Source organism: Oxyura jamaicensis, chromosome Z (genome assembly GCF_011077185.1).
Source record: "Oxyura jamaicensis isolate SHBP4307 breed ruddy duck chromosome Z, BPBGC_Ojam_1.0, whole genome shotgun sequence".
Taxonomy (NCBI): domain Eukaryota; kingdom Metazoa; phylum Chordata; class Aves; order Anseriformes; family Anatidae; genus Oxyura; species Oxyura jamaicensis.
In genome coordinates, this window is record NC_048926.1 from 68,136,681 (window position 1) to 68,148,899 (window position 12,219).

The 12,219-nt window shown below is 54.4% G+C and overlaps 1 protein-coding gene and 1 long non-coding RNA gene across 3 annotated transcripts; one reads left to right on the top strand and one right to left on the bottom strand.

Moving 5' to 3' along the window:
* Window positions 1–320: 320 nt before the first annotated feature.
* Window positions 321–8,161, bottom strand: LOC118156585. 2 transcript variants are annotated; one of them, XR_004746323.1, is made up of 3 exons: window positions 7,790–8,161; window positions 1,929–2,645; window positions 321–1,140 (listed from the first exon to the last, which is right to left on the bottom strand). It is a non-coding gene; the product is annotated as an uncharacterized LOC118156585 (long non-coding RNA). The 2 variants fall into 2 exon arrangements; XR_004746322.1 differs by lacking the exon at window positions 7,790–8,161 and adding an exon at window positions 5,725–5,778.
* Window positions 6,330–7,438, top strand: FOXE1 (forkhead box E1). The gene has a single exon (XM_035310749.1). It carries the CDS (start codon window positions 6,557–6,559, stop codon window positions 7,415–7,417), a length of 861 nt encoding a protein of 286 aa, XP_035166640.1. The 5' UTR covers window positions 6,330–6,556; the 3' UTR covers window positions 7,418–7,438.
* Window positions 8,162–12,219: the final 4,058 nt, after the last annotated feature.

Here is a 12,219-nt window from a genome sequence, read left to right on the forward strand (position 1 = left end):
ACAGGAGCCCTTTGTAAAAGTATTTAGATTTTGCCCACCATTGCCAATAAGCCTGAACTACCCCTGCTTTACATTTTGTTCTGGAAATAAAGGCTATTTACATCCCTCACTCATGGAATTAGAGCAGCAGTTTGAAGTGCTGGGTGCTGCCAATTCACTGTCAGTGCCTAACATGCCTGAATTCACTGATGGCAGATGGTATTCACAGTTTTCCTTATAGCCAGGTGTAATTTGCCATTTGGTGGTGCATTGCACAGGTACGTGTGCACATTAGCGCAGATGCAGATGCCATTTTAAGCACTGTTTTGTTGTTGTTGTTGTTGTTTGGTTTGGTTTGGTTTGGTTTTGCCTCTGTCAAGTCTCAGTGTGATCCTCCTGGCAGAAGCAGCAGATGTGTTCAAAGAGACTGGAGTGCTGCCTTTTGCAGAGCAGGGGTTTGTGGAAGAAGGGCCAGCACTTTACACCACAGCACCAAGCTTTAAACATGGAGATGTGTTTATGTCTTTGGAAGAGGGGACATGGTGCCTCAGAGAGGTGTCAACGGGTGGGGAAGCGGGCAGATACAAGACTGCTGCTCATGCTGCAGGTCCACATGGATGATGTCCAATTGCCCCCATTTCAAAGCCAGAAGATCGTGAGCAGAGATTCAGGTCAATTTTTTCATTCTTGCGGTATTTCCAAATTGAAGCATCTTGTATCTGATTGGGGCATCACTAAGCAATTTCCTTCCTTGAGACAAACTCTCAGCCCACCTACAAGACTGATGACTATAAGACTCTGCAGTTAGGTAGGCAGTCCACCAGGCAATACAAGTCTGTGATGGAAGAACAGGGGAAAGCAACTGTGTAGGATAGCACTCATCTGCTCTTACAGCCTTTGCTCTTCCTACTGTTCCTCTTTCACTACCTAAATTCTGCAACAAATGAATGCTTCTGTTGCTGCACAGCTCTGATTCATCCAACGAGTGGGCTACCTTCTACTTAGACCAAGCTAGGAAATGAAAGTGATTTGGAACCAAAGTAAGGTTTGTAAAAATTGTAAATCACAGAGGAGATTAAAGTTTCCCACCATTTTCCCATTATTAACTTTCTGCGATTAATAATATTCAGTAATACTGTTTTATCTGTGATTTTCCTTGGCCTTGAGAAAAAAAAAAAAAAAAAAAGAACAAAAAGAACCAAGCAAAGCAGCTCACAGCACTGCAAGATTTCTATGCTCTATAAAGACCAGTCCTAGAAAGCTGTGATATTAGTTTTCACATTTATTTGCTCAAACCAAAGGGACACTGAGATTGAAAGTCTTAGATTCCTGGCCAAGACCTGGAGGAGAAAATGCCCTGGTGGGCATCGCTTTTTTTTGCCCATCCCTTCAAGATCTATTCCACAAAACAAACATCTCTACCTCCAGCAAAGGCTCCTCATCTTCTTCCAGCTCCAGCCCCTACCCTTCCTTTCCACATTCACTGCCTTTCTGTGGTCCTCCGCCTCCTCTTCCTTATCCTTCCCCCCCTCCTTCTCCTCCTCCTTTTCTTCCTCCTCTTTCTCTTCTTCCTGCTCCTCCCCCTCCTCCTCTTCTTCCTTCTCCTCCTCCTTTTCTTTCTCTTCCTCCTCCTCCTTCTCCTCCTCTTCCTCTTCTTCCTCCAAAAACCTTTTCTTCCCCTTCTTTTCCTCCTTGGCTGTCCTCTCTGATCGTGAGGAAATCAATGCTCAGACTCCTGCAAGGTCTGCACCACAGAATGAACAGAACAGGACAAGCCAACTGAGGAAATTGGTTACTAAATTATAGGAAAACTCTGCTATAATTTGGTAAAGACTTTTAAATGGCCATGTTTGGGTGGAACAACAAGAAGAGCATTAGCAGCAAAGAACACAACCAAGAAAACTCTCCTGCCTACTAATTTCCCAGCACTACAGTATGGCTAAAATCACCTGTTCCCTTTCCACTCCACACTGAAATGCTGGTTAGAAAAAGGGCAGTGCTGTCCAGGGCTGTGTGGTTCTGTCTGCAATAAAGGAAAAAGAAAGGAAACATTTCTTTCCAAATGGTTTACTGAAATAAAGCAAGATATTTGCAAAGAGTCTTTGCTGACATTTAGGCAAAGTAGTTAAATAATTAGTCTTAAATAAAATAATAAAAGCAATAAACTACCCTGTCCAAATTGCTGCATCCCATCATTATCAGGCATCAGGTTTCACTGCTGGCTGCTAAGAGGGATGAAGCAGCACTCCTGTCAGTAATATCAGGCTTCAGATGGCACAGGCCCAGGGTCCAGCCAGCCCTGCAGAGGTGGCAGTGCCAGCTGTGAGCCCACAGAGCGGACGGGTCCCAGCAGGGCACCCCTGAAAGCAGGAGAGGTTGGACAGCAGATGTTCATCCTGTGAGAGCCACCACTGTGCCCCATGTGCTTGGATCTGCTACAGCTAGAGCAAATGCCAAAGATCCAGGACGCTATTATAGGGGATTAAACCTCTTGAAACTGTTGAATGACTGGCCCAAATAGGGCATTTGAAAGGCAAAATAGAAAGCTCTTATTTCCATGCCAACAGCCCCGATGGCTATTCAAAGATACCCATCCGGAAGATTTTCATGAGGCGCTGAAATGCACATGCTGCAGAGGAGCGAGAGCCATGCAAACCTCACACCACCTGCCAAAAAAAAAAAAAAAAAAAAAAAAAAAAAAAAAAAAAAAGGCAAAAAGGCATAAGTGATTTTTGTCTTACAGAGGAGAGCCTGACACTGCTTTGCATGTCCTCAGAAAAAGTCAACTGCTCCTTGTACAGTATCTGACAGATCTGCTCAACTCCCATTGATTTCTTGGAGGTACAAAGGCAAGAATGGGCAGTCTAATTGTCTTGCAAACCAGGTCCAGAAACATAACCAGGGGGTGGGAAGTGGCATTAATTTTGGAAAGCACAACAGATAATAATCAACCAGGCCATTAACACAGAGTTTCCCATTTGTCTGTTGCTTTCCATCCCCTCTTCTGCCATGTGGCCACAGTCCCTGTGGCAGCTACACCTTTGTTCTCCCTCAGAGATTTCACTTTGATCTGCACATCAAACTCTAGGCGTGCTCTACCACCCCTCTCCTTCTGTCCCCCGCTGGCTCCAGTCAGATAAAAGATATCTTAAACACGATGATTTTGGACTGTCCTTTGTGGACACAAGCTCTGGAAGTGAATGAAAGATGTCCCCATCACCTCTCTTGTTCCAGGAGACCCAGCCTTGCGGTCCCCCCTTGGATCTTAGTTGTGGGCTGCAGGTAGGGGTCCTTTGTCATAAAGTGCAGTAAATTTCCTGGCTTTGATGCTCTTTGTGCTTCCAGCAGAGGAGACCTCGTGCCAAACACAGAACCAGTAGAAAACCAAAGTTGTCACCCCACTGCAGAGGCAGCTGTGCTCGGGGTGCAGGCTGCGCCACGGGATATATGTTTTCTTTTCATTTGTCTTCAATCTGATCTGGGATTTGGCGCTGGTGAACCCATGACTCGGGGCACATTGAATACATCTCTGCTGTTCTTGGGACACAGAGGCAGAAACAAAACCCATCAGCCTTCAAAGATGGGAGGCGTTCTGATGCTGGAACCAAAACCGTGACCGTGCTGCCCGAGGGGGCTGTCCACACACTTGGTGCCTGCTCCCTCGAGCCTGGAGGAGGTGGGAGAAGCCCCTCAGGTTGCAGGGATCATGGAGAGCAGGGTTTCCCAGCACTTTACTCCCGAGGGATCGCAAGGGTGTGGTTTGTAGCACAGGAGGCACTAAGTGGGGAATGAAGCCTAGAGGACTGGATTTCTTCCATGGTTTGAAATTGCTCTCAGAGATCCAAGCAGATGGGATTTTGGCTGGAATAATTCTTTGGCAGCTACGGGTACCAACAAACTCCAGTCTCGAGAGGCCATGGCATAATGCTCTCGTGCAGGGCACGTTCTGTAGTGCCTGGTCCCAAAAGCAACAAGCGCTTTCCTCAGCCAAAGGCAGGAGATTTCAGCACAGGCAGGATCTGAGCTGGGGAATTCAGATGGAAAAATGCTGGCTCTGCTGGTGCTCTCCCAAACTCTGTCCCTGGTACCAAGAGAAAGACCAAGCTGTAGCTTTTGTATGGCTAACAGTCCTGTAGATACCACACACTTTCTATTGCACTATGAATGTTTAACCAGTGTGTGGCATTTTGAATTGTATTTGGTAAATGAACACTGGGGACAGGACTATCTAAAAGCATTCGATTCTTTTTTTTATAAAAACTTTGTTCCTCCTCCAGCATAGCTGAACCAAAAGAGAAAAAGTGTCCATGAACAAGAGCACCAGCACTCTTGCTCCAGCAACATGCACCACTCTGACTTACTGGGGTAAGAGAGCTGCAGCCCAAGACCCACGTGGGTGAATCCCACAGCACTGGAAACCAAAAGACACACCAGTCACTAAGACGGGATATTTTCCCATGCCCAGACTGGAGAGCTGGAAGTGTTTTTAAACAGCCTGATGATAGTATCAGATTGGGGACAACCATCAGGCCACCATGTCGCACAAATGCAGCTTCACTCACAAAAGCTGGCATTACAGCTTAGCATGTATGATGAGGAGAGCAGCAGGAACAGCAGCCAACACACGCTATTTCAGTATCCAGTTCACACTGCTTACATGCTGGGATCTGCCAAGGAAAGGGCTTTCTTGGAAGGGATTTCTTGAAAGGATTTTCACCAACAGCAGGAAGGGCAAAAGCAGCTTTTCAGCACGCCATCCCACCTCAGTGCACACCTCTTTTGTTCCTCATCGTCTGCCAGTGCAAACTGAAGCATGATCTGACTTTGCCCTCTGGAGGCACAGAATTGGCATGGCGCAGCAAGACACGCAGCCCCAGAGGGGGTTGAACCACCGAGCTGCTTTTTGGAAAACTGGGTAGGAAGATTTGTTCCCAGATACAGCTTTCTGTGAACCAGAGGGCAGAGCACTGCAGGAGAGGCAGGTCTGCTGCTCTCACGCTGAAGGAGTCTGCTTCTTGGTAACACTGCCCTCGTATTCTGCATACTCCAACAACATGGGTATCACTACGCGAGGAGGACTCTTTTGGGTCGAACACTGCAGCACACAACATGAAATGCTGCCATGTGTCTGCATCCAGCAGATGGGACAGCACACCTGGGTTCTCAGATGGTGCCACTTTGCATTTTTTCTCCTAGAAGCTGTAGAAATATGTAGGTGGCCTGAGACTCAGGGTCCCTTTATTTAGCAAGGAACCAGGGCTTGGCTTGTTTGCTGCATGCAAATGGATCGTCACACGTGCTGTTTTTTCTTTGCATGGAGAAATGGTGTTGTTGGAAACCACCAAGGGACTGCTGTTTCACTGGGATGCACATCTCCCACTTCCCCTCACTCATTTAGAAACCATTTGTGCAATGGTCCTGAGGGGTTTGGGAGCGTTTTCCCACAGCTGCAGACTCCGCACACTGTTGACATGAATTTTGGGAGAACTGGCAGGGGGCACCAAGACACGAGTGCTTCCAGCAGTCCACCCCCGCAGAGCACCTGCACACACTTGTGGGCACCCTGTCCCTGTGTGTGTCAGCCCTGCCACGCTCCTACCCCCCTCCACTCTGGCACACGTTTGCACACACGGGGACAGTCATGCCCTGTGCCATGTGCTTTTGCACACGCATGCATGCTGATGCACGCCAAGGAACCCCATGCACATCCTCAATCTGCACCAGTGCTCTCGCACACCTGTGTACTTGCACGTGCTCTCCCTCCACGCATGCATATTCCTGCATGTGCTGATCCATTCTGTCCTACCTCTTGTGGACCTCCTGCATCCCTTTTACATGCTGGCTCCCAAGGGTTCCCATGCTAGCAGTGCATGGGCTGTGCTACCCCAGCACTGAGGTGGGTGCCGCAGCATCCCTCGCCAGCTGCACATACTCATGGTACTCACTCAGGCTCACTGTCCTGTGGCCAAACCCCCAGCACCTGAGCTAGCAGGAGGGAGCTGTCAGGCCAAGCACATCCCATCACCATGCACAGAGAACCCCCGGAGGGGTCCTTCCATGCTGGAAGGTGACGTCCTGCGGCACAGGCACCACGGACAAGCAGGTGGCATCAGGGCACGGGTCGTCGAGTCACTGCTGGGGCCTGGAGGAGCGGGCTCTGGTCCGACCGCATCCTGCACACCCGAAGCCCACGCTCACACCCTGCACCCGCACTGGGCTCTGCCTCTCCCCGTCCTCCTGCACACCTTTACCAGCCGAGCACCGGGCTGGTGCGGAGGTGCGGGGGGTCCCTCGGTGGCTACGCCACGAGCCCCCCGAGAAACGCCCGGCCGCGGGGACCCCACCGGGGCTCGGTGTCGGGGAACGGGGGGCGGCATCGGGGCGCTGCCCCTGCCCGCCCCGTCGGCGGCGGCACGCCCGTCCCTACCCGCGCCTCCCGGTGCGCGGGGCGTAGCAGGGGGAGTGCCGGCCGCCGCCGGGGCGCGGAGCCGCCGGACACGGCCCCATAAAAGCGGCGGCGGCGGCGGCGGGGCCGGGCTGCGCCTCCTGGGCTCGGCGGGGCCGCCCCGACGGCCGCATGACCGCCGAGAGCCGGCTGCCCCCGGGCCCCCCGGGGCCCCCGCCGCCGCTGAAGGCGGACCCGGCGCCGCCGGGGGACGAGGAGGCGGCGGCGGCGGCGACGGGGGGGACGTCGAGGGGCGGTCGTCGGCGTCGCAAGCGGCCGGCGGAGCGGGGCAAGCCGCCGTACAGCTACATCGCCCTCATCGCCATGGCCATCGGGCAGGCGCCCGAGCGGCGGCTGACGCTGGGAGGCATCTACCGCTTCATCACGGAGCGCTTCCCCTTCTACCGCGACAGCCCCCGCAAGTGGCAGAACAGCATCCGGCACAACCTCACCCTCAACGACTGCTTCGTCAAGGTGCCCAGGGAGCCCGGCCGCCCCGGCAAGGGCAACTACTGGACGCTGGACCCGCACGCCCGAGACATGTTCGAGAGCGGCAGCTTCCTCCGCCGCAGGAAGCGCTTCAAGCGCAGCGACCTCTCCACCTACCCGGCCTTCCTCACCGAGCGCCCCGCCGCCCCCTGCCGCCTCTTCCCCCCGCCCGCCGCCGCCGCCGAGCTGCCCCCGGACCCCGCCGCCGCCTCCTGCGCCTTCTCCGCCGCCTCCTGCCCCGCTCAGGGCTGCAACGCCGCCGCCCTGCCCCACGGCTACGGGCCGATGCCCTCCGCCCCCGGGCCGTACGCCCCGGCCGGCCCCGGGCACCTGTACGCGCCCCCGGGGCGCTTCGTGCTGCCCGCATCGCCGCCGGCCCCCGCCGGGCTCTACGCGCCGCTGCCCCACTCCTACGGCCCCGGCGGGCAGATGGGAGCCGCCGAGCACGGGCCGCGGCACGGAGCCTTCCCCGGCGGCCCCGACAGGTTCGTCCCGGCGCTCTGACCCGCCGCGGGCGCCCGGGGCAGCGCCCGAGCACGGGTGGCCGCGGGGATGCGGGAGGACGCAGCGCTCACCCCCCGCACCGGGGCTGCCCGGGCATGGGGGGCCACTGGATGCGGGGTAGGCTGGTGGAAGGGGCCCGGGGAGCTCCGGGTGCCTGCAAGGGACGAGCACCCCGCTCCTGTGCCACCTTGCTGCCTGGGCAGGTGCTCAAGGTGCCCGCCGTCTTCCCCCGCTATGTCCCAGTGCACCCCTTGGAAGACCTCACAGTCGAAGATCTCCCTCTTGAAGATCTCACTCCCAAAGATCTCCGTCTCGAAGATCTCCCTCTCAAAGACCTCCCCGCTGCTCACAGCTCTGCTCGCACAACAGAACCTCGGGGAGGAGGGAGGCGGGAGGATGCCTTCCCCAACCTTGTGTGCCATGGCCACGAAAGCACCAGCACGCCAGTGTGTCCCCTGATGTGGCACAGGGATATGCCACACTAGTGCTGGGGCTTGCCAGTGAGGTTATAGGGGCTGGGGAAGGTTTGGGGTGCAGGCAGGTGCTGCAAGTCACATCCTGCCGGGGGTTCGTGCTTTTCTGCAGGGGCCTGGGGGAGCAGCAGGGCTTGATGCATAGAGACATTTCCCATAAGTGTGCTCAATCTCTGGAATCCCTTCCAGACCTGGTGAGCCCGGGGGATCTCTGCCCTCAGAGGTCTTCCCGGCATGATTGCACAAAGCCCAGGCAACCTGGTCTGTTTTGGAGTTGGATGCAGAAATGAATTTGGACCTGCTTTGGACAGAGGTTTGGCCCAGACATCTGTGGGGGTTCTTCCATCCTAAATTACTCTGATCCTAAAGTCAGCCCAGCTCTGGCTGTAGCCTAGAGAGATCAGCATCTCTGGGGGGGCAACTTCTCCTGAAACGAGAGGCAGGACATGGTGTTTTTCAATCTCTGCTTGCTCTCCTTTTCTTTCAAGCTCTCCTAGGATGGGAAGAGGGCAAAAGGAGAACATGGAGAGGGGACAAATGATAGGCAAAGGCTTCCAAGTAGGTGCCTGGAGAAACCCAAGCAGATCCCTCCAGACCGATCTCACCACCTCGGGAAGGGGACTGAGGACCTGAGACATGCCCAGGGCTGTGGAGTTGTGAGCAGGGAGGAAGCTGATGCAGCCCTGCCCCTGCTGGCATTTCCTCCTCCAGCTCCCTTTTCCCGTTAAGGTGGGACACTGCACGACCAGGGCCAGGAGAAGGTTGGTGAGAGGGTTCTTCAAATTGGTGGGGCCTTGGATGGGGAGAAGGAGGTGGAAAGAGCAGCCGGAGCCTCAGCAGGAGGTTTGGAAGAAGAGACAGATGGTGCACCTACATGTATGGATGGGTACAACCACAGGGTAACTCAGGTTGGAGGCTGGAAGTTGGGAAGTTTCTGCTCCAACCTTACGCTCAAAGCAGGGTCAGTGATGAGTCAGACTGTTTTTTGGGGGGCCTATCCTGTTAAGTCTAGACAACATCCAAGGATGGAGACAGCACAGTCTCTCTGGGCAACCTGACAGTCCTCCTGGGGAGAAGTTTATTGTTGCATACACTTGGCACCCCGCTAATCTCACTTCGTGCCTGTCTCTTGTCCTACAGCTGCAGGCAGCTGCAAACAGCTCAGATCTCACGGGGGCTTTTTCAGATGAGATCGCTGGTAGGGTGAAATTTGGGTAGAGACATGTTCCTTGCCTTTGCAGGGTGCTGAAATCCAGGCATCCAGTTGGGACACAAGGGGGAGGAGATGGAGCAGAGTGTGAAGGTGGATGGGTGTCCCCGCAGCACAGTTTGGGGTGAGCTGGTGACAATTTTGCCAGCCCCCTGCGACAGGTGGATGGGAGGACCTGAGGGGCAGCCCTCCATGGGTGTCCGTGGCAGAAGACCACCCCTCCCTCCCTGAGTGGTCAGGATGGCACGCGGCGGGTGAGGCAACCCACATGGCAGCTGGGGCTTGTCCGGGAGCTGCTGCCCCTTTCCAGGAGCTCTCTGATGCTCGTCCTGACCTTTCTGCTGTGCCCCAAGGAAACTGCAGCCCCGGGGCAGAGCCGAGGAGGCTACACTGCCACCAGCAGGGCCACAGACCTACCTCAAATCTTTGGTGTGGCGAAACACATGGGGTTTCTCTCTCGCTTGCTGTCCCCCCTGCAGAGCAGCGTTGTTCCTTTCCCCGTCCCCAGCTCGCCCAGGAGCTGCTGCCCGCAGCGGCTCGGCTCTCCCAGCCCGGGGCAGGTCTCCGCAGCTGCCCCAGCTCCTCTGTCGCCTTCCCCTTTACCAACTGCAGGAGGAGCTGTAGACCTGGCTGTGGCAGCTCTCAGGTTTGGCAGCTGTCTGCAGGCGCTCCTTTTTCTCATCGCTAGCGGAGAGCTGCTGTTCGCCGCCCGGGTATTCGAGCGAGATGTTTTCTGCGATGTAAAGGAGGGTCCAGGGCTGGCTGTGGGGCTGTGAGGGATGCGACCCTTGGGCCCGCAGAGACTGAACTGTGTCCCTGTGATAGCAAGTCCTGCTGACCTTTCTGAGGTCCTTCTGTTTGGGGGGTACCAGGGAGAGCAACTGTCCTGCCTCTCGATCGATGTTTTCCTTCCTTCCTGCAGTGCTCCGCTTCAGTCCCAGTGCGACCCTAAGGTTATTTTTTTAAAAAAAGGTCACTAGTGATTTTCAGCCAGCTTCTGGAGGTGTCTTCACAGCTCTGCCCCTCCAGCAGCTCCTGGGGGAAGGGACAGGGCTGGGCAGGGGGAGGGAGACCTTGCTGCAGGTGACTGCAGGTAGCCTTTATTTCCTTCTGCATTGCCTGGGCTTTGTTCAAGTCTCGGTTCAAAGAGGTGAGCCTGCTGCACCAGCATGTCCATGTGCACACATGGGTTAATTTTGTGTACAAAGAGTAAGTGCCTTTCTAGCACCAGTGCTTTGCTGGTCAGATCAAGGATCCAGGCTTGACAGTCCTCAACCACCTAACCCTGGTATAACCAAAGGCGCAGGAACATTTTTGTTGGTGTTTTTGTTTGCTTTTTTTTTTTTTTTTTGTGTGTGTGTAAACACAGAGAGAAACTGTCTCATCAGTCTTCCTTTGGCAACAGCTGACCTCAAGCCCTGCAGCTGCCGGGGTGCTGACCAACCTCTGCCTCTGCTTCGGGGCCTCCTGGTGCCTCTGCCCCAGCTCTGCAGGTTGGGCTGCCCGCCTGCCTCCCTGCTCAGCCCGGGAATTCCAGCAGCTCCTCCTGGCGCCAGGTGATGGGGAAGCTCTTTTTGGGAACCAGCAGGAAGCAAAGCGGAGCCAGATGGGTCCTGTGGGGATCCGAGCCCTACTGCACAGAGAGCAGATTACTGCAGGGCTGAAATGCTGGGTTTGCTCTCTGCTGCTTCGCCTCTCCTTGGGTGTTGAGGACTAAACCGGAGAGCATTTTGTTTGCCTTGTGCAAGGCATTCCTGAGCTCGGATAGCGTCTAACATAAGTTCAGGAGCAAAACTCGGTGTCTGGAAGACATGCACGATGGACCTTGATGACTCACGAGGTACCAAATGTGTGGGTTCAGTCATGTATTGTTTGCTGACAAGATCTAGATGCTTGTTCTTATTTCTCTTCAAATCATTTCTAACTTCCAGTTAGGGAAACCAGACTCCTAGTAACTACTTTCTGCAGCGGGTGCAGTGAACGTGTGCCTGTTGCACCGAGGGCCTGGGATGCCTGGCCACGGACCACCCAAGTTCATCCATGGGCAGCTAGAAACCCTGGGCAGGATCGGTCTGTGTGCTCACTGAAAAGCCACCCGGACTCTCCGAGGGACTCCACATCTGTGCAGGGCCTCTGTCCTCTGAGGTTTTCAAGCCGAAAACAGACAGAGCCCTACCTTCCCTGCTGGCAGTGCTCCCATCTCCAGCTTGCAGCAGGCCCAGAGGACTCTAGAGGTCCCTTCCCACCAGCACTGCTGTGGTTTTGTGGCTGTTCTGACCTCTCTGGGCTCCTGTGGAGGCAGGTTTGGCTGCCAGTGGTGTGCTGAACAGGACAGATCTCTCTGGACGCTGCCTTGTGACAGCAGGGACGTGCTGACACTGCTCTCACATGCGGGGCTGTGGATTTGTGCAGGCCCGTGGCCACTGTCGCACCCGTGGGGAGCCTGTCCATGAGGAGATGGGGATCTGCCGCGTCTGTGAGGAAATGGGGATATGCCACGTCTGCGAGGAATTGGGGATATGCCGCGTCAGACAGCCGGACCTCGGTGCGTGTCCGTCTGACGCTGGGCTGGTAATTCTCAGCCACCGTCCGGAACAAGGAAACTTCTGATTTCTGGAAACTTCACTGTAAATATCCGAGGGATTTCCTTTTAGCAAAGTTAGTCCAAGTTCCCAAGTAGCCTTTTGATTTCTGGGAGATGAGTCCAATAGGTTTGGGTAAGAAAATGGGTGTAAGCACTGACGAGAACAGAGGAGGGCCTCGAGGCTGCCTTTGTGGAGGGACAGAGCACCTCAGTGCCTGTTCTGCCTCAACTCAGGCACAGTCATGTGTGTGGATTATTACAGTTTAGGAGAAAATTTGTACTATGCATTAGAGATTTTTTTTTTTTTTTTTGTATTTACTCTTTGACTTCACTTGTAACGGAAATAAATCTTTGTCCTTTTGTTTCTAATGCAGTGTTGCTGATTCCTTCAAGCCTTCCCTGCATTCCTGAGGCCAATGGAGCAATAACAGATTGCTCTGAGAGAGGTGCTATGTGCTGCTTCTTGCATTTCAATCCATCTGCCTTCCCTTGACTTTTTTTTTTTTTTTTTTTTTTTTTTTTTTTTTTTTTGTGT